Below are 22,030 nucleotides of genomic sequence, written 5' to 3' on the forward strand. Positions count from 1 at the left end.
ATTCTTTTTATTTATTTTTTTCAAAACTAGTAATCGCGCACCAGCGCCATTACTAGTTTTAACTAGTAATGGCGCACTGTCCACTGGTGCGCCATTACTAAGTTTTTTTATAAAAAAATCAGAATTTGTTTTATTGTTTTTTCAAAACTAGTAATGGCGCACCGTGGGTGTGGTGCGCCCCATGGTGCGCCATTACTAACTTGGCCCAAAACGTACCGAATGCACCCCCCCTGTGGACCGCCTTTTCAGTTTTAAAAAAATAAAAGAAAATAATGGAAATGTCAAAAAAATAAAAGAAAATAAGTTTCCTATGTGATATGTGGTCTAGTTGTTGGGAAAATTTACAAATATGAATTTCGACTTTATTTGCAAAGTCTCTCTGGAATTTGTAAAATGGGCATAACTTTTGCATACGAACTCGGATTAAAAAGTTTTTTATATGAAAAATCATCTACTCGAAAAGTTACATCCAAAATCCCCAAAAATCGAACAGAAAAAAAGTTATGGGGCTTTTAAGATCCGGAGGGAAAAAATTCAAAAAATTTCAAACTTACTAGTGGCGCACCGTATGCTAGGTGCGCCACTAGTAACAGAAAAAAATTGGTTTCGAAAAAAAAATTGAATTATTTTTCAAAATATGATACGTAATATGATCGGGAAGTTTGAAATATTTTTTCAAAATTTCATCATACTCATGAACATGAACAAAGTCCTAGACATCAGCAAGGTTTAATAGGATTGATATGATAGATATATCAACATGTTCCTGTGAAGTGAGGTGGTGCTGGGGTTGGATAGAACTATGAAGTTAAGCGTGCTTGGGCTGGAGTAGTGTGAGGATGGGTGACCTTCCAGGAAGTTTGACCACAGAGTGAGATTTGACCTAAGATTAAGCATATTGACTCGAGATTAAGCCATAGTGACCTGAGATTAAGAAAAAAATAAAAAAATTGAAAAAAAATAAATAAAAATTGAAAAAAAATTATTACTAATGGCGCACTTCTATGTGGTGCGCCATTACTAAGTCAGATAGTAATGGCGCACCTCTAGGCATACTAATGGCGCACCGGTAAGAAATAAAAATTGGCAATATAAAGTTGTCATCGGTGCAAAGCAATAAAAATTGCTCTCTGAATATGTGTGACTTATTAGTGTGGGAGAAAATAAACTTTATATGATCGTGTGATATGGAAGAAATAAAAGCGACAGATTGCATAATAAAGGTTCATATCACAAGTGGCAATATAAAGTGACATTCTTTCACATTAAGATTTTGTGCATCCAACCATAAAAGCGCATGACAACCTCTGCTTCCCTCTGCGAAGGGCTTATCTTTTACGTTTATCTCCTACATTGCATAAGAGTCATGGTGATCTTCACCCTTCCTTTTTATATTTTATCTTTTGGCAAGCACAGTATGTTGGAAAGATCCTGGTATATATGGCTAATTGGATGTGAGTTTTCATGAACTATTAACGTTGACATTACCCTTGAGGTAAAACGTTGGGAGGCAAAACTATAAGCCCCTATCATTCTCTGTGTTCGATTAAAACTCCATACCCATAAGTATCGCGTGAGTGTCAGCAATTGTGAAAGACTATAAGATAGTTGAGTACGTGGACTTGCTGAAAAGCTCTTATATATTGACTCTTTCCTATGTTATGATAAATTGCAATTGCTCCAATGACTGAGATTATAGTTTGTTAGTTTTCAATGAAGTTTGCGATTCATACTTGAAATTGTGATTGAACTATTACTCTAGCATAAGAAATCATATGATAAGAATTATATAAGTTGCTGTTCTAAGAATGCTCATGATGCCCTCATGTCCGTATTTTATTTTTATCGACACCTCTATCTCTAAACATGTGGACATATTTTTCGATTTCGGCTTTTCGCTTGAGGACAAGCGAGGTCTAAGCTTGGGGGAGTTGATACGTCCATTTTGCATCATGCTTTTATATCGATATTTATTGCATTATGGGCTGTTATTACACATTATGTCACAATACTTATGCCTATTCTCTCTTATTTTACAAGGTTTACATAAAGAGGGAGAATGCCGGCAGCTGGGATTCTGGGCTGGAAAAGGAGCAAATATTAGAGACCTATTCTGCACAGCTCCAAAAGTCCTGAAACTTCACGGAAGATGTTTTCAGAATATATAAAAAATACTTAGTGGAAGAAATTCACCAGGGGGGCACACCCTGCCCACGAGGGTGGGGGCGCGCCCTACCCCCTGGGCGCGCCCCCCTACCTCGTGGGCCCCCTGGTGGCCCTTCGGTGGCCATCTTCTGCTATATGAAGTCTTTCGATGGAAAAAAATAACAAGCCATCTTCTCAGACGAAACTCCGCCGCCATGAGGCGAAACCTTGGCGGAACCAATCTAGGGTTCTGGCGGAGCTGTTCTGCCGGGGAAACTTCCCTCCCGGAGGGGCAAATCATCACCATCGTCATCACCAATGCTCCTCTCATCGGGAGAGGGCAATCTCCATCAACATCTTCATTAGCACCATCTCCTCTCAAAACCCTAGTTCATCTCTTGTATCCAATTCTTGTCTCCAAGTCCGGGATTGGTGCTAGTAGGTTGCTAGTAGTGTTCATTACTCCTTGTAGTTGATGCTAGTTGGTTTAATTGGTGGAAGATCATATGTTTAGGTCCTATATGCATATTAATACCACTCTAATTATGAACATGTTTATGCTTTGTGAGTAGTTACTTTTGTTCCTGAGGACATGGGAGTCCTTGCTATTAGTAGTCATGTGAATTTGGTATTCGTTCGATATTTTGATGAGATGTATGTTGTCTCTCCTCTAGTGGTGTTATGTGAACGTCGACTACATGACACTTCACCATTGTTTGGGCCTAGAGGAAGGCATTGGGGAGTAATAAGTAGATGATGGGTTGCTAGAGTGACAGAAGCTTAAACCCTAGTTTATGCATTGCTTCGTAAGGGGCTGATTTGGATCCATATGTTTCATGCTATGGTTAGGTTTACCTTAATACTTTTGTTGTAGTTGCGGATGCTTGCAATAGAGGTTAATCATAAGTGGGATGCTTGTCCAAGTAAGGGCAGTACCCAAGCACCGGTCCATCCACATACCAAACTATCAAAGTACCGAACGCGAATCATATGAGCATGATGAAAACTAGCTTGACGATATTCCCATGTGTCCTCGGGAGCACTTTTCTCTATAGAAGAGTTTGTCCAAGCTTGTCCTTTGCTACAAAAAGGATTGGGCCACCGTGCTGCACTTTATTTACTTTTGATACTTGTTGCTCATTACAAATTATCCTATCACAAAACTATTTATTACCACTTATTTCAGTACTTGCAGAGAATACCTTGCTGGAAACCGCTTATCATTTCCTTCTGCTCCTCGTTGGGTTCGACACTCTTACTTATCGAAAGGACTATGATAGATCCCCTATACTTGTCGGTCATCATGCAGATAACCCGTTGAACGCCGGTATATAGCTGCTCTATAAAGGTATAGGCAGCTTTCAGACTTTGACGCATGTCGGAGCCTAGATGAGCAACATGACTCCCTGCAGTAACAAGATTGGTAAACCGGCCGTCTATGTGATAATACATGTTTACGATTTGTGATGATGATTACTCAGCAAATACAACAGTAGTCAGGGAAGTTATCTGTCGCTTTAAGCCAGTTAATTCTTCCACGACCGGATTAAGGGCCGCTTCAGCGTCTTCAGACCTTTTCAGCAAAGTGGTTTTTTCTGTATCCCAACCGGCTCGTTCACTTTTAAAGCTCTCCTTCAGCTTTGCCATGGCTGCTAAAGCGTTGGTCAGTTCCTCTTTTGCCTTGAAAGTCTCGGCTTGTTGGGTTTTGATGTTCTCTTGAAGGTCGGCAACTTGGGTTTCCGTTTTGCTAAGCTCAGCCTGCAAGAGGTATGAAAATTGTGAGTTGGCAGTATACATTTGAAGTTCCAAGCACATGACAAGTCAGGCACTTGGCACTTGGGGGCTAATGGCTATTGCATTTTTCTAAGATTATTGCAAAAGTCCCAAGCACATGACAAGTCATATACTTAACACTTGGGGGATAATGCATATTTGCTCAAGTTAAAAACTATGGATTTTGCTACCATCATGCAGCTTGGTGGTTCATCAGTTTACACAGATTTGTACATGAATGTTGAGTTATATAGTAACAAGACCCAGTTCATCTTGAAAAGATAAACCGGCCCTTAGGGGCTACACAGGGAAAGTTGAAGTATTTTCTTACAAAGTCCCGGTTCATATCAGGATTATGAACCGGCCCTTGGGAACTACTAGAGTTGGTGGTGCTAAATTGGTTATGAGGGAAGAATTGTTATGCAGAAATCAGCAGTGTTTACCTCATATCGCTCTTTCATCATATTCAATAACCCGGCTACATAATCATGGCTAGTGTATAGCCGGTTTAGAAACCCAGAATGGATGTCTTGGGCGCTGAGATGGGCATAACCTTCTAGATCCGCCTTTCATTTGCCCTTATCTATAGCAGCAAATTCTTCCTTGGCACCATGTTTTGCAAGAACAGTGGGGTTGCCTGGGGCTATATAGCTGACACCAGTAACAACTACGTCGTCTGTTTTGTCATCAGCAGCTTTGGTTGGGCTTGGCGGTTTATCGTCATGAGTCGGCGGGTCAATTTCTACTTGTTCAATAAAGGTGTCCTGATATTGTGCTGGCGGATCATCAAGGACAACATCAGTGTTTGGCTCAGATGGTTCTGGAGTTTTTTCTGGGTCAGCTGCTATGTCATCATCAGCCGCTTTATTCAGCTTGGCCTTTTTGCTGGGTCTGGCTTTGGCTCTGGAATAAATGGAAATAAAGGTTAGTATATTAAACAGGTGCAAGGGATAAAGAGTTAAGTTTAGTATGTTTACCCAGGAATAGTTTTAAGGGGCGGAAGTTGTGTCCCTATTGATTCGCCAGAGGATGAATGGGAAGTTCCCTGATAGTTTGAGTCAAATGGATTAAGAGGTTGCCGAAAATAACCAGCCTTGGTATAAGATGTGTCAGGAATAGATGAAACCTCTGGTCGGCGTTTACGAACCGACGTGTTCGGTAAACCGGGTGAAGTAACCACCTGGCCACTATGCCGGGTTGTGCGGCGAGCTTCATGCTGCTGTTTCTTCAAAAGAAAGTTTGGATCCAGATAAGCTAGAGGGTGTGAAAATTTTACTTTCTGATTTTCTTGACGGGTGTTCTGTGTTGGCAGAGGATCTGAACCGGAGGAAAGAATAAATTACCTCTACATCATCAGCCCGGCTAGCTTCAGCGTCATCATGATAATGGCCATTGTCAATGAGGTGTATGAAAAATGAACTAAGAGAATCAAGTACTACCTCTGATTCCAGGTTTTCAAGATCCTCGTCGATGTTCAGCTCGGTGGACTCAGCTGCTCTCTTCCTGGAAGGCTTTTTGATGACCTTTGTCTTGGGTCGAGGGGTCTTGGCCGGTTTATCCTGGGCCTTCTTCTTCCCAAATGGGTCGTCACCCTGTTAAAATGTAACATCCCAAATTTTCAATTTGGAATGTTTTACAAATATTAGTTAAGCATCTATGCATTTTGTTTGAATTGTGTGGCATTTGGATTTTTTCCAGAGGCATTTGAGTTGTTGTTTGAGTTGGATTCAACTTGGCAATTGAAAGTTATCCCTCACAAATACTTGAGAAAAAGTATGAGAGGAGCTAACATGACACTCCAAAAATGTCAGAAGAAAATATTGCCACAAGGTTTGAATTCAAATTTGAATTTTATTTGGAGTTTGCAGAAAATATTTTTTTAGTTTCTGTTTTGCCTCTGGAAAAATGTCCACGTTGTAGGATTAATTCCCCTGAGAATTTTGATATATATATATATATATGTCTTATATAAAAAATTATTATAGTTTTCTCTTAGTTAGTTTTCTCTCTGCCTTATTCAAAAAAAGGAAAGAACCCCCGAGCTGGCTAGGCCAACCGGCCCAGCCAGCCACCCGGCGCGGCCCAACAGCGAGCCACAGCTGCGCCCGCACCCGAACCCCCTCGCGACTGGTCGCCCGACCGCACCCTTCCCTCTCTCTCTCACTGACCGCGGGGTCCCGCCCTCATCTCTTTCCCCTCGCCCATGCTATGCCGCGCCAGAGCGTGTTCGGTGCCGCCGCTGCGTCCGGATTCCACGGGATCAAGATCCCGAGTCGCCCCCTGCTCCAAGTTGATGTCCTATAAATTCCTACGCCCTTCCTCTTCCGAACCCCCCATAAACCCTTCCCCAACTCCCACCATAGCTCGCGACCTCGTCGTTCCGATCTCGCTGCTGCCGCCGCAGTCTGCCATCTGTTCCAACTCCGGTGAGGATCCCCCTGCCCTCAAACCTTGTCAGCCGAAACCCCTCAACCGCACGCACCTCCCTGACATCTTCTCTCCGTCCAGGGATCGCCAGAGCCGCCACCTTGAGCATCACCGCCCGTCGCCGGAGTTGCAGAGCACCAGGAGCCCCGCCGAGCTTGTCCCACTCGTCTCCGTCGTCCCCGACCGCAGCAACCGCCACCCTCGACCTCGCCTCGCTCCACCGCATCACCTCGACCTCGCCGCCGCCGCCCCGGAGCACCGGAGCACCACCGTCACCAACGCCCGAGCCCTCCTCGCCGTCGACCGCCGCGGTAAGCCGCCGGACCCCAACCCACCGTTCAATCGGCAACCTACGGTATAGATTAGAAATAGCGAATGGCTAGGTTTTTTTATTAGACCGGTTTTAGTTTACGGTTTGTTTCTGGTTTAGTTACTAGGTTTAGTAGACCAAACCGATCGGTTTATTTCTGTTAGCCCATGGACGCAATGAACCTATTAATCGCTTGCACGTTAGATAGTTTTAGAGCGCTCATTGTTTCGGCCCGTTAGCACGTTGGATTGTTTTCTTTTCTTTTTTTCGTTTCTGTTTTCTTCAGAATAGTTTCAGTTTTGTAAAATCTGTATCTTTTAGGTATTTATTATTTTTAGTTGATTCTTTTTTTGTTAGTTTACAAATTTCTTGTAGCTTTTGTAGAAATTAGATTCGGCCATGTTTAAGTTTATAAAAATAGTTTTATATTAGTTTTAGTCAGATTAGTATTTCTGCTATAAATTGAGCTAGGAATATTATTTTTAGGTAATTCTTTTTGCCGCTGCTTAGTTTTGACCTAGCCTAGCAGTAGGAACTTGTTGGGGGTATTTGTAGATTATATTAAAATTTGTTTTAGTCAAATCAAGCTTCTCTAGTTTTATTTAGCTTGCTGATGTTTTCCTGCTGTTCTAGTTATTATAGAATTTTACTTTGCCCCTATTATAATTTATTTTAGATTAGTTACAGGGGGTGAACATTTATTTACAGCAAAGTAAAAAGTTTTACTTTATTTCCTTTATTAGTTTTGTTTTAGGCCTAACAGGAGTTCTATAATCGATATTGATGTGATTCCTTTTGCATCTAGTTTATATGTTGTTTTCCTTTATGTTAGTTAGCAAAACCCTTGTTTTGGATCTGTTAAGAAAAGTGTTAGTAGGATAAAACTATTTCTTTGTTGTTGCTTGAAGTGATGAAAACCTTGATTTTGTTTTCCTCGAGTTTTCTTTGGTTTTGGTTCGAGTGCTTGTGTGATTTCCTTTAGCTTGCTGTTATGTTATTTAGTGGAAGACTTATTTGTGCTACTGTTTGACTCGATAGAATTTCCTGAGTGCGAAGCTTGCTATCTCGAGTCTCTATCATTTGAAGACCGTCAGCCAGGCAAGTCATTTGATCATGTTTTACAATACCTATGATTTTGTTGCATTAGAATTATTCCTCCCCGCCATGCATGCAGTAGGAGAATTATAAGTTATGTCTTGAGTAGTATCATGAGGTAGGATGAACCCAATTACCCTTGCTACTATTTCCCGAGACGATGTAGGTTACCTTGCTATGCTCGTAGACGGGGTTGGTTGAGAGATTCATAAGGGAGATGTGAGAGTCAAGATGATGACAACCCCATGACTTCAAGCTCAAGATGGACTTCAAATTCACTACTGGGTGGAGGATGGTTGACGGGCACCCTAGAGAAACCAGCGGATGGCCGGGATGCATGGAGAAGCGCCATGACATCTTGCAGAAAGCTTCACCCAGCCATGAAGAGACGGATGGATACCCCTTGACCGGAAGCTTACTTGTGCAGCCGCAAGCCATTATGGGCTCTGGCTGGGTTGACCTTATGCATGACTCTGGACGGACGGTGCCAGCAGATGTACAAGAACGGTAGGACATGGATGGGTACCGGCAATGCTCAGAGAAACTCTACGGAAGACCCTGTTTCGTTCATCCCGTCTTCAAACACCAGCAGTGCGAGGACATAAAGGAGGGAACGATTCTTGCGGGTAAAGTGCACAAGACTCTGCAGAGTAACAACCTAATCGATTAGCCGTGTCCCCGGTTACGGACAAATGAGCCTCTGGAAACTGGAGTATTTCGGAAATCTCAACACCGAACAAATAAATTAATTGAGGGGTTAATTAATAATTGGGAATGAGACATTGGTTGGCGGAACCATCTCAATAATTACCCACATTTTGTAGTAATTTGTAAGCATGTCCTTTGTTTTAGGGAAAAACTGGCTTTTTCGCAAAAACATAAAACTTAGAGCCCCACAGCCAAATTGCCTATAGTGTTAGCATTATTATTGTTGTTCTCTCTATGACTTGCCAGCATATTCTAAATGCTGACCTACATGGCTGCAACGTCTCATGTTGCAGAGGAGTTTTCCGACCAGGAGTGAGGCTATGATCTACGCTTGGCGATTGCCCTATGGAGTCAGATGGACTCGCTATTCGTCTACGCTTCCGCAGCTTTATTTATTTTATTTATCATGAGTTGGCCTTCGGCCGAATTTATTATGATGTAATAAAGACTTGATATGAGAATCGTGTAATAAATTCAGGTGTGATTGAACTTTGAATCTTTTCATCAATGTACTGTGTGTGCCAGCATGATCTTGGGATGGTACAGCTACAGAGGGACTTGACCGATTTTGGGTCGGGTCGTTACATAAAATATTGACAAAGGTTATAAGGAAAAGTTAAGAATATCAGGTTCAAACAGGGGTTAGGCAATTCTTACAGCTGGAAGTTTATTTGAAACGTAGAAGGGCCTTAGCCCTGTTTTGCTGCAGACAGCCACCGATTCATCCAGTATCTTTTTGACAGCTTCAGTGATTTTAGCATCAATTAACTGAATGTCAGTGTGCCGTTGGGGGTCTTTCAAGTCCCTTGTGTACTTGCACATTAAACCGGGGCGATGGCTTAAAGGAAAAATATCCCAAGATATCCAGCAACAAACAAAGTCAATTCCCGTTAAACCATTAGCCACAAAGGCTCTGAGCTTTGCAAGCTGTGGTGCATATTTGGCCCATTCTTTTGCAGTCAACCTTTGGGGAAATGGATGTGTATTGGTAAGCCGGTGAGCACGATAACCCGGCAGAGGATTCTCGTCATCTGGGTAAGTATCTTTGCAATAGAACCAAGTCTGTTTCCAATCCTTAGGGTGACTATGATGCTTGGCGTGAGGGAAGCTGACGTCTTTCCTTTTCTGAATTGAAACGCCGCCAAGTTCAGTATTGGGCCCGTCTGTAAATTCAGTACGGTGGTTTAAATAGAAAAAAATCCCTGAATAGTTCAACGGTCGGTTCTTCTTGTAGATAAGCCTCGCAAAACACTTCAAAATTACAAATATTGGACAAAGAGTTAGGTCCAATATCTTGAGGGTGGATCTGGAAGCTAGCAAGCACATCACGGAATTTTTTTGATCCGGGAGGTTTAAAACCACGGCTCAGATGATCAACAAACACAACTATCTCGCCATCCTTAGGCTCGGGAGGATTTTCTGGACTGGCAGCCCTCCAATGGATTTCACTCTGTTTTGGTAAAGCGCCAGTTATAACGCATCCGTTCAGATCTTCTTCCGTAATCCGGGATGGAACCCAGTTATAAGCGTAAAAAGACTTAGTCATTTCTTTGACAACCTGAAGGAAGGTTTGTGCCGGTTTAAGATTCATGGTTGACAAGCATGAAGTGTTGCAGGTTAAGGGACGAAAGGTATTCAAGCATGTAAAATTATTAAACTGGATGATGATGCTATCAGAAATACAATGATAAAGCGATTGGCGGTTTACGAGGGGATTAATGGTACCGGGTGGGTTATCATTTTCTAAAGTTAAACTGCCTATATTAATATGAAAGGTACAAATTTGAATTAGCTAAGTCACGGAAAAAAACAGGTTTCACAAGTTGGCATTATAACTTCGGATCTATCACGGGTCGTAAAATGAAAATATATTCAGACCTAAACATAGATACTGAAGCAGTGGATTAAGGTTCAGATTGGAGTTTTTGCTTAAACAAGATGCGCTGATGAAAAAGGACTATGGCCATTGCTATACAGGTTGAATATGGAGGTTTCAATCGAAGGAACTACAACGCGGTGATGAGCACCGACGAACTCCGAGGAACGTTCAAACCCTAAAACTGGATCTACGGTGGAGGAAAGAGAGGCTTACTGGTGCAGAAGGAACAACGAAGAGGCGCCGTGATTCTCTGGTACGTTCAGGGTGATGCAGTGGCCAAGGTTGAGGCGGAGGCAAAGATCGACGGCGGCGGCTGAGCTCGAAGTACTGGGGTGACGCGGGGAAGATGATGAGGCTAGGAGGCACGAGGGAAAAAGTGAAAATGACCCCCTGGCCCTATTTATAAGGTGAAGGGATAAGCGGCAGGCACAGGAATCGAGGAGGTCGAAAAACAGATCTATAGACGTGCAGACGCCTCGATTTTCAGAAATTCATTAAAGGAGATACATTAAAATATTTTGGATCTATGTAAAGCTAATGGCAGATGACGTCACGACGGATTATCATGGTCTTGGAGATGACGTCATGGCGGTTTACAAGGCTTTTTCGGCAGGTGTTGAAGAAGGAATTTTTCTAAGTACTAAAAATTGACATGAACCAGTTCAAATCAATTTGGGGCCTAATGTTGGGGATATAACTATTAAGTATAAACCGCATAGGAGGGGCCGGATTATACTTATAGTAAGTTATTCTATTGAAGCCCACGAAGGCAAGGCGCTTTAGGAAGGAGGTTTAACAAGAAGGCTCAAGGGCCAAAGGCGGATTAGGGCTTGTAGAAGTAAACCGCCATAAGATGTATAACTTATATTGTAAGATAGGAAAAGGGAGAAACCGAGCCGGACACAATTATGAGCCGGCCGAGATTTTGTAAACCACCGGGCATCAACCTGTGTAGCTGCATTCACGTTAAATAGGGCACCATGTAAATCCATTGAGACGACGCCATATAAATTGTGGTTTTGCAACAAACCTAATCTGTCATTTCTTAAAGTTTGAGGTTATGATGCTTATGTGAAAAAGTTTCAAGCTGATAAGCTCGAACCCAAATCGGAGAAATGCGTATTCATAAGATACCCAAAGGAAACTGTTGGGTACACCTTCTATCACAGATTCGAAGGCAAGATATTCGTTGCTAAGAATGGATCCTTTCTAGAGAAGAAGTTTCTCTCGAAAGAAGTGAGTGGGAGGAATGTAGAACTTGATAAGGTAATTGTACCTTCTCCCGAATTGGAAAATAGTTCATCACATAAATCAGTTCTAGTGATTCCTACACCAATTAGTGAGGAAGCTAATGATGATGATCATGAAACTTCAGATCAAGTTGCTACCAAACCTCGTAGGACAACCAGAGTATGGTCCACACCAGAGTGGTACGGTAATCCTTTCTGGAAGTCATGTTACTAGACCATGACGAACCTACGAACTATGAGGAAGCGATGATGAGCCCAGATTCCGCAAAATGGCTTGAGGCCATGAAATCTGAGATGGGATCCATGTATGAGAACAAAGTATGGACTTTGATTGACTTGCCCGATGATCGGTGAGTCATCAAGAATAAATGGATCTTCAAGAGGAAGACGGACGCTGATAGTAGTGTTACTATCTACAAAGCTCGAATTGTCGCGAAATGTTTTCGACAAGTTCAAGGTGTTGACTACGATGAGATTTTCTCACTCGTTTCGGTGCTTAAAAGTCTATCCGAATCATGTTACCAGTTGCCGCATTTTATGAAATCTGGCAAATGGATGTCAAAACTGTATTCCTTAATGGATTTCTTAAAGAAGAGTTGTATATGATGCAACCAAAAGGTTTTTTCGATCCTAAAGGTGCTAACAAAGTGAGCAAGCTCTAGCGATCCATCTATTGACTGGTGCAAGCATCTCGGAGTTGGAATATATGCTTTGATAAAGTGATCAAAGCATATGGTCTTATACAGACTTGCAGTGAAGCATGTATTTACAAGAAAGTGAGTGGGAGCACTACAGCATTGCTGATAAGTATATGTGAATGACAAATTGTTGATCGGAAATAATGTAGAATTTTCTGGAAAGCATAAAGGAGCGTTTGAAAAGAGTTTTTCAAAGAAAGACCTCGATGAAGCTGCTTACACATTGAGCATCAAGATCTATAGATATAGATCAAGACGCTTGATAAGTTTTTTCAATGAGTACATACCTTGACAAGATTTTGAAGTAGTTCAAAATGGAACAGTAAAAGAAGGAGTTCTTGCCTATGTTGCAAGGTGTGAAGTTGAGTAAAGACTCAAAAACCGACCACAACAGAAAATAGAAAGAGAATGAAAAGTCATTCCCTATGCCTCAGTCATAGGTTCTATAAACTATGTTATGCTGTTTACCAGTCCTATTGTATACCTTAGCATCTTTCTGGCAAGGGAGTACAATAATGATCTAGCAGTAGTCACCAGACGGCGGTTAAAATTATCCTTAGAGGACTAAGGAAATATTTCTCGGTTATGGAGGTGATAAAAGAGTTTGTCATAAAGAGTTACATCAATGCAAGCTTTTTACATCGATCTAGATGACTCTAAATCTCGATCTGGATACATATTGAAAGTGGGAGCAATTAGCTAGAGTAGCTCCGTGCAGAGCATTGTAGACATAGAAATTTGTGAAATACATACGGATCTAAATGTTGCAGACCCGTAGACTAAACTTCTCTCACAAGCAAAACATGATCACTCTTTGGGTGTTAATCACATAGCGATGTGAACTAGATTATTGACTCTAGTAAACCCTTTGGGTATTAGTCACATGGAGATGTGAACTAATCACATAAAGATGTGAACTAAACTTGATTATTGACTCTAGTGCAAGTGGGAGACTGAAGGAAATATTCCCTAGAGGCAATAATAAAGTTATTATTTATTTCCTTATATCATGATAAATGTTTATTATTCATGCTAGAATTGTATTAACCGGAAACATTAGTACATGCGTGAATACATAGACAAACAAAGTGTCACTAGTATGCCTCTACTTGACTAGCTCATTGAATCAAAGATGGTTAAGTTTCCTAGCCATAGACATGAGTTGTCATTTGATTAACGGGATCACATCATTAGAGAATGATGTGATTGACTTGACCCATTCCGTTAGCTTAGCACTTGATCGTTTTAGTTTACTTCTATTGCTTTCTTCATGACTTATACATGTTCCTATGGCTATGAGATTATGCAACTCCCGATTACCGGAGGAACACTTTGTGTGCTACCAAATTTCACAACGTAACTGGGTGATTATAAAGGTGCTCTACAGGTGTCTTCGATGGTACTTGTTGAGTTGGCATAGATTGAGATTAGGATTTTTCACTCTGATTGTCGAAGAGGTATCTCTGGGCCCTCTCGATAATGCACATCACTATAAGCCTTGCAAGCAATGCAACTAATGAGTTAGTTGCAGGATTATGCATTACGGAAACGAGTAAAGAGACTTGCTGGTAACGAGATTGAACTAGGTACTGAGATACCGACGATCGAATCTCGGGCAAGTAACATACCGATGACAAAGGGAACACCACATGTTGTTATGCAATTTTACCGATAAAGATCTTCATAGAATATGTAGGAAACAATATGAGCATCCAGGTTCCGCTATTGGTTATTGACCGGAGACGAGTCTCGGTCATGTCTACATAGTTCTCGAACCCGTAGGGTCCGCACGCTTAAAGTTCGGTGATGATCGGTATTATGAGTTTATGTGTTTTGATGTACCAAAGGTAGTTCGGAGTCCTGGATGTGATCATAGACACGACGAGGAGTCTTCAAATGGTCGAGATGTAAAGATTGATATATTAGACAGCTATATTCGGACACCGGAAGTGTTCCGGATGATTTCGGAGAAAACCAGAGTGCCGGAGGGGTTACCGGAACCCCCCGGGGAAGTATTGGGCCTTAGTGGGCCTGAGGGGGAGAGAGAGGTCTGCAGCCCAGGAGGTGGCATGCCCCCTCCCATGGGGAGTCCGAATTGGACTAGGGGAGGGGGCGCAGCCCCTCTTTCCCTTTCCCTCTCCCTCTCTTTCCTTCCCCCTTCCCTCTTCCTAGTTGGACTAGGAAAGGATGAATCCTCTTCCTAGTAGGAAGATGATTCCTCCTCTCCTTGGGGTGCACCAAGGCTGGCCGGCCTCCCCCCTTGCTCCTTTATATACGGGGGCGGGGGGCACCCAAAGACACACAAGTTGATTGTTCCAACCCATGTGCGGTGCTCCCCTCCACCATAATCCACCTCGATCATATCGTAGCGGTGCTTAGGCGAAGCCCTGCGTCGGTAGCACCATCATCACCATCATCACGACGTCGTGCTGATGGAACTCTCCCGTGAAGCTCTGCTGGATCGGAGTTCGTGGGACATCATCGAGTTGAACATGTGCTGAACTCGGAGGTGCCGTACGTTCGGTACTTGAATCGGTTGGATCGTGAAGACATACGACTACATCAACCACGTTCTCATAACGCTTCCGCTTACGGTCTACGAGGGTACGTGGATGATACTCTCCCCTCTCGTTGCTATGCATCACCATGATCTTGCGTGTGCGTAGGGATTTTTTTGAAATTACTACGTTCCCCAACACAAGCAAGTTGGATGCACACCCACTTAGTTTTCTTTTGAGCTTTCATACACTTATAGCTCTAGTGCATCCATTGCGTGGCAATCCCTACTCACTCACATTGATATCTATTAATGGGCACCTCCATAGCCCGTTGATACGCCTAGTTGATGTGAGACTATCTTCCTCCTTTTTGTCTTCTCCACAACCACCATATTCTATTCCACCTATTGTGCGATGTCCATGGCTCACGCTCATGTATTGCGTGAAGATTGAAAAAGTTTGAGAACATCAAAAGTATGAAACACTTGCTTGGCTTGTCATCGGGGTTGTGCATGATTTAAATATTTTGTGTGATGAAGATAGAGCATAGCTAGACTATATGATTTTGTAGGGATAGCTTTCTTTGGCCATGTTATTTTGAGAAGACATGATTGCGTTGTTTGTATGCTTGAAGTATTACTGTTTTTATGTCAATATTAGACTTTTATTTTGAATCTTATGGTTCTAATATTCTTGCCACAATAAAGAGAGATTACACTGATAAATATGTTAGTTACATTCCACATCAAAAATTCTGTTTTTATCATTTACTTACTCGAGGACGAGCAGGAATTAAGCTTGGGGATGCTGATACGTCTCCAATGTATCTATAGTTTTTGATGTATTCATGCCATGTTTATAATATTTCTACATGATTTTGGTATGATTTGGTTAGAACTAACCCGGACTGACGCTGTTTTCAGCAGAACTACTGTGGTGTTGTTTTTGTGCAGAAATAAAAGTTCTAGGAATGCGTTGAAAACCAACGGAGATTTTTTCTGAAAAATATAAAACATACTGGAACGAAGAGTTACTAGAGGGGAGGCCCGTGGGCCCCACGAGGGTGGAGGGCGCGCCCACCCCCTGGGGGCGCCCCCTACCTCGTGGATGACTCGGAGACCCCCCCTGACGTGAGACCGACGCCAAAAATTCCTATAAATACAGAAACCCCCGAAAAGAAACCTAGATCGGGAGTTTCGCCGCTGCAAGCCTCTGTAGCCACCAAAACCCAATCGGGACCCTGCTCCGGCACCCTGCCGGAGGGGGGATCCATCACCGGTGGCCATCTTCATCATCCCGGCGCTCTCCATGACGAGGAGGGAGTAGTACACCCTTGGGGCTGAGGGTATGTACCAGTAGCTATGTGTTTGATCTCTCTCTCTCTCTCGTGTTCTTGATTTGGCACGATCTTGATGTATCGCGAGCTTTGCTATTATAGTTGGATCTTATGATGTTTCTCCCCCTCTATCTCTTGTAATGGATTGAGTTTTCCCTTTGAAGTTATCTTATCGGATTGAGTCTTTAAGGATTTGAGAACACTTAATGTATGTCTTGCGTGGGATACCGGTGGTGACAATGGGGTATTCTATTGATTCATTTGATGTATGGTTTGGTGATCAACTTGCGGGTTCCGTGACCTTGGGAATCTATGCGTAGGGGTTGGCACACGTTTTCGTCTTGAATCTCCGGTAGAAACTTTGGGGCACTCTTTGAAGTTCTTTGTGTTGGTTGAATAGATGAATATGAGATTGTGTGATGCATATCATATAATCATACCCGCGGATACTTGTGGTGACATTGGAGTATCTAGGTGACATTAGGGTTTTGGTTGATTTGTGTCTTAAGGTGTTATTTTACTACGAACTCTAGGGCTGTTTGCGACAGTTATAGGAATAGCCCAATGGATTGATCGGAAAGAATAACTTTGAGGTGGTTTCGTACCCTACAATAATCTCTTTGTTTGTTCTCCACCATTAGTGACTTTGGAGTGACTCTTTATTGCATGTTGAGGGATAGTTATATGATCTAATTATGTTATCCTTGTTGAGAGAACTTGCACCACTGAAAGTATGAACCCTAGGCCTGGTTTCAATGCATTGCAATACCGTTTTCGCTCAGTTTTATCATTAGTTACCTTGCTTTTTTATAATTTCATATTATAAAACCCTATATCTACCATCCATATTGCACTTGTATCACCATCTCTTCGCCGAACTAGTGCACATATACAATTTACCATTGTATTAGGTGTGTTGGGGACACAAGAGACTCTTTGTTATTTGGTTGCAGGGTTGTTTGAGAGAGACCATCTTCATCCTACGCCTCCCACGGATTGATAAATCTTAAGTCATCCACTTGAGGGAAATTTGCTATTGTCCTACAAACCTCTGCACTTGGAGGCCCAACAACGTCTACAAGAAGAAGGTTGTGTAGTAGACATCAAGGCCGACTACCCGGCACCACCGGACATGCGGGTGCCGGGCTCATGGAGGCTGAGCGCTGGCGGAGTCCCGGTGCCACCGCCACCCACCGGTGTTGATCGGTGCATCGAGATCGCGCGCATCCGATCGTCGCTGCCGGAGTAGGCGCGACAATAGCCGAGGTACACCCCCGACAGCCACACGCTGTGGACGGCGTACTTTGACCACCGCCATGAACTCTAACTCGCCTCCATGAAGGGCGTCGATCCCCGCAGCCGCCTCAACTCTGAAGGGCGGCGCCAATGGTGGGGCATCCCAAGGCGCATGCTCGAAGCCGTCCTCGAGTACATTGAGGGCGGCAACTCGCCGCGGTTGGTGTACCTGGCGCCCCCTCCTTCTCTCGCCGTCGCGGTAGTTCCTGGACGCCGAGGCGAATGGAGACGGCGTCCTCGTCCTCGTCGGCCTTCCTTTCCTCCAGGTCGCCAACTCTCCTCCCCGTCATGCGGGAGCCACGGGAGAGGTCGCTCAGGCGGTGCACCCACGACGGCGCCCTCATCATCAACGAGGGAAGCGTCCCTTCTCCTCCCTTCTCCTTCCGCCTCGTCAAGCCAAAAAAATGAGCCGACGCTCCTTCCAGTGAAGGAGCACGAGGCCATGGCTGCCGATGAGGAAACCGGCCTCAAATGGGCGCGGGACGACTACGTCCGGCAGGAGATGGAGCGCCAGCGCCGCGCCCTCGAGGAGATCGCCGCCTGGCACCGCGGTGGTGAGGAGGGCGGCGGCATCATCCTCGATGACAGCGACAAGGAGGCGCCCGACCCATCCAACCCCGTCTGCCACGGCGACCCAGAACAGGGGTGCAGCAAGGACGGTGCGCGGCGATGGCGGTGACGACGACATCGGTGACTACACCAACTACTACAGGCTCCTAGGCATGTAGAAGGCGGCGCGGCGGCGGTGGCGGCGTAGTAATAGTAGTAGTACTTTTTAGTTTGTTTTTTAAATTATGTTTTCAATTTGTACAAATATCCATCAAACCACCTAAATTTCCTCTGGGTTTGGCCGAATTCTGGCCGAGTTTATTTTTCAAAAAATGGCATCTGGGCGACCTTGGGCATCGGTTGGGAAACCGACCGCCGCCACGCTGATTTATTCGCTGGCGCGCCCCCAGGCGGCGCTATTTCAAGCCCCAGGGGGGCCAAACGGCTGGAGATGCCCTAACTTCTATGGAGCCCAATGCATTGCCCAACTTGAATGCAGCACGGCCTTTCTCACACGATGATTCCCACTTCACGTGACACTACGGCAACTCCTCGGTACATGTCTTCCAGCTGAGTCACTGTTCCTACGTTTGATAGGTACTCTACAAGAGCATCTATAGTCGGGGGGGGGCAAACTGTCCTCAAATGCTCGGGTGGATTGTGCGGTCATGAAATTTTTATTCAGACGGGTGCCTCGGACGGGGTTCAAATGCTCGGGCTGACCGGCACCCCTCATATTTAGCTCAAATATGGGCGGATATGGAGGCGCCCGGGCGAGCCCGTACGCGTCCGCCACGTCAAACTAACGGCATGGTCCCATGCGAAATCACACGGAAACCTGCCGATCCGATAGACCGGTGGGGTGTGAACATCGCATGGCGCCGGTTCGACTTACGCCCGAGTCCAAATTCGGCTATTTAAGCCTGCAGGCACCCCCCCAACCCTAGCCCATCCACGTCCTTTCTCTCCGCGCCCCAGCCCGAGCCCATCCATTTCTTCTCTCCCGCTCAGGCTCTCTTCCCACGCTCTGCGCCTGTGCCATGGCCCGGAGGAAGATAACCACCTACGCCATGCTCACCCGGAGCATCAGTACGAGATCCAACAGGAAATTTGGGCAAGGCGTGTCGCTTGTGTCGTGCGCATTGCTGTCGGAGCGCCGGTACGAGATCCAGCAGGACATTCGGGCAGCGCGCGCCCGCGCATCGCCCGCATCGCTTCCGGAGCGTCAGTAAGAGATCCAGCAGGAGATTCGGGCAAGGCGCACCGCGCGCGTTGCCTGCATCGTTATCGGAGCGCCGGTACGAGATCCAGTAGGAAATTTGGGCAAGTCGCGCCACGCGCGTCGCCCGCATCGCTGTCGGGCTGCCACCGGACTCGCCGGAGCCGGAGGAGGAGTAGGCGGAAGGAAAAGAGTAGCATCTGGCTCCGTGGAGGATGACTAGGAGGCGGAGTAGTTAGAGCAGGAGCTGACGCCAGCTCCGGGCTTCAACATGGAGCAGGCGGAGGCGGAGTTCCCCGTCGCCCAAGCGGACGAGATGGCGGAGCAGTAGGCCTTCCTAGAGTCCATCCAGGATTATGCCTATGTGGAGGCCAACCGACGATTCATCAGGCAGGAACGGGCGTCGACCGATGCCCTCTTCCACGAGGTTGAAGCGGAGATGGATGCGCATGCCGCCGCGGAGGAGCCGCATGAGCCGGAGCTGCAGCTACCGCCCATGTACCCGGCGCCGGGCACGGAGGCAGTGGACATCTCCGACAAGGAGTGGCTAGTTGATCTTCGTAGTATGTAAGTTTTTTTTGCATGTTTTTATATGAATTTAAGCCTGTGGGTGTTTGTAGGGTCGGATTTACCAAGTTCGGCTGTAGATGCTCTAATATGCACTAACCCTATATGATGCTAACTCATGCAAAAATGAAATAAACATACAGATAAATAAACATGAAGATTACAACTAACAATTTAAAATGCATACACATTGAATTGAGACATGAGAAAATCTTAGACAGGTCGAATTTAGCAAGGCCATTTTATTTAATCAAAACAAGAACTTGCAAGTCAATAAATAAGGAAGTATATATACCTGTTCTGGTGATTAAATACACTACAGAAGATAAGAGTATATGTAATATGTATTAGCTAATATTGGTCACTTAAACCCGCAGACGTGCTCAGTTAGTGATGGAGCACGTCCGTTTTGACCTTTCATTTATGCATTTATGTATGCATGTAACTATGTCCTTTACATTCTTCCTAAATTATCCGGTTAAATACGTGTGATTGGTAGAGATGAAGAGGAAAAAAGAAAAGAAAAAATAAGGATAGTCATAGTGGGGGTAACTTAGGTAAAATTTTGCTTATGTGACATGTAATTAATAAGGAGAGAGGTGTTTAGAATAACATAATATGTTACTGTAACATAGCGCTTTCCGAGAAAAAATGAATCTACAAGCTAATAAATAAAGACATTTATGACACTAGTGTTATGTTATTTTGCACTATAAAGATAGTAACGTAAACTAGTGTTATATGCATGACATTAGTTTAAGTCACTCCTCCCTATGATCAGCTTAAAAAAGAAGATGGTCCGGGGTGTGCCGCATCGGATTGTCCGAGTCCGACAAATATGAAAATTTCCAGCCCGGTCATAGGACAAAGTGAGAGGTTCGATGGAGTGTGTTTTTTCTTTTTTCTTTTTCTGTTTAGACATGACCGGGCAGTTTGATTGGACGTTTGAGGGATCCATTTGTAGACGGTGTAAGACACCGCCAGCCGCTGGCTCCGGTGCTGGTAAACATGGCACGTTGCTTTCTCGCAAGTCGGCAATTCGTGATGTCATGGAATTGCAATTGGGTTTTATTCCAAGACGGTTGACAAAAGCATGCGACACCTCCCGTTTCATTGCATCCGGCCACAATTTCCCAACCGAAACCGCTTCACTTTCTCCTCTCCCTCTGCTGTTTAATTGATCCTCCATTCCTCCTACCTGCCTCGGCGCCAACAGACCATCGCAGGGGGGAACGGAATCCCATCTCCCCCTGCCGCTGCTTTTTGTTGCCATGGACGGCGGCTACCGCTCCAAGTCGTACGCCAGCGGCCGCATGCAGATCGAGGCCTATACAGGCGGCGCGCGGCCGGACTTCCGGTCCTTGTCCTACGGCGGCGGCGGGGCGTCGTACCAGTACCAGTACGAGTACGGCGCCGGAGCAGGGCAGGTGACGACGGTGGTGGAGGAGGAGGTGAAGAGGAGCAAGTCTAAGCGGCGGTGGCTGGCGCTGGGTGACCCGGACATGGAGCGGAAGCGGCGGGTGGCGGCGTACAAGGCCTACGCCATGGAGGGCAAGGTGAAGGGATCCTTCCGCAAGAGCTTCAGATGGATCAAGGACCGCTACCTGCACCTCGTCTACGGCGTGTCGTAGCTACTAGCAGTAGCGCAGGCAAGGAACAGCACAGAGCAGATCGATCGAGCTGCAAGAAACAAATTTCTCCTCTGTTGTTTATACTCTACTTGTTTGTGATGCTTGATCAAGGTCAGTAAAGATAGGTAAACATATTCCTCTGCTTTCTTCTTCTTCTTCTTCATGATGTCAATGACTGTCGTGTAAGTTGTATGTATCTGAAAGAAGTTTTGCAGTTCAATTCTTCAACGAATCAATCGACAAAGTGGGTGGTTTGCATACGCGGTTGCTGTTGATGCTTGGTTTTTCCTTATTTCTATTTTATGATGGACCAATATAAACATCAACAACTTCAAATTGGACTAAGTTTTAGATTTACATTAGCTGGTTCTATGAGTTGTTGTTGTTTGGTTTTATGATTTATTTAGTCAATTATTGTGTTCTTCCCTCGCAAAAAAAAATTATTGTGTTCTTACGAACTGGTCAGATTAGCTTGCGTGCGCGGATTGATTTAAGCTGCGATTGCGTGGAAGGGTGAACGGAAACCTGTATTCTTATGCCAGCTCCATGGCTGTGACATAGCCTACTTTTGACGAGGTCCCAGCCTCAACCTAATCCAGCTTACGAAGACTAAATGACGGGAAACTCAAGTGTTTTTTTATGGATTTCA

General features: G+C 44.6%; 1 protein-coding gene across 1 annotated transcript; it reads left to right on the forward strand.

Moving 5' to 3' along the window:
- The first annotated feature begins 20,842 nt into the window (after nt 1-20,842).
- LOC125548334 lies at nt 20,843-21,641 on the forward strand. The gene has a single exon (XM_048711966.1). It carries the CDS (start codon nt 21,022-21,024, stop codon nt 21,379-21,381), a length of 360 nt encoding a protein of 119 aa, XP_048567923.1. The 5' UTR covers nt 20,843-21,021; the 3' UTR covers nt 21,382-21,641.
- The last annotated feature ends 389 nt before the right edge of the window (nt 21,642-22,030 follow it).

This window comes from Triticum urartu, chromosome 3, assembly GCF_003073215.2.
Source record: "Triticum urartu cultivar G1812 chromosome 3, Tu2.1, whole genome shotgun sequence".
Classification (NCBI taxonomy): Eukaryota; Viridiplantae; Streptophyta; class Magnoliopsida; order Poales; family Poaceae; genus Triticum; species Triticum urartu.

Coding starts and splice junctions, on each gene's coding strand:
- LOC125548334 (XM_048711966.1), top strand. CDS start 21,022: ATGGACGGCGGCTACCGCTCCAAGTCGTACGCCAGCGGCCGCATGCAG.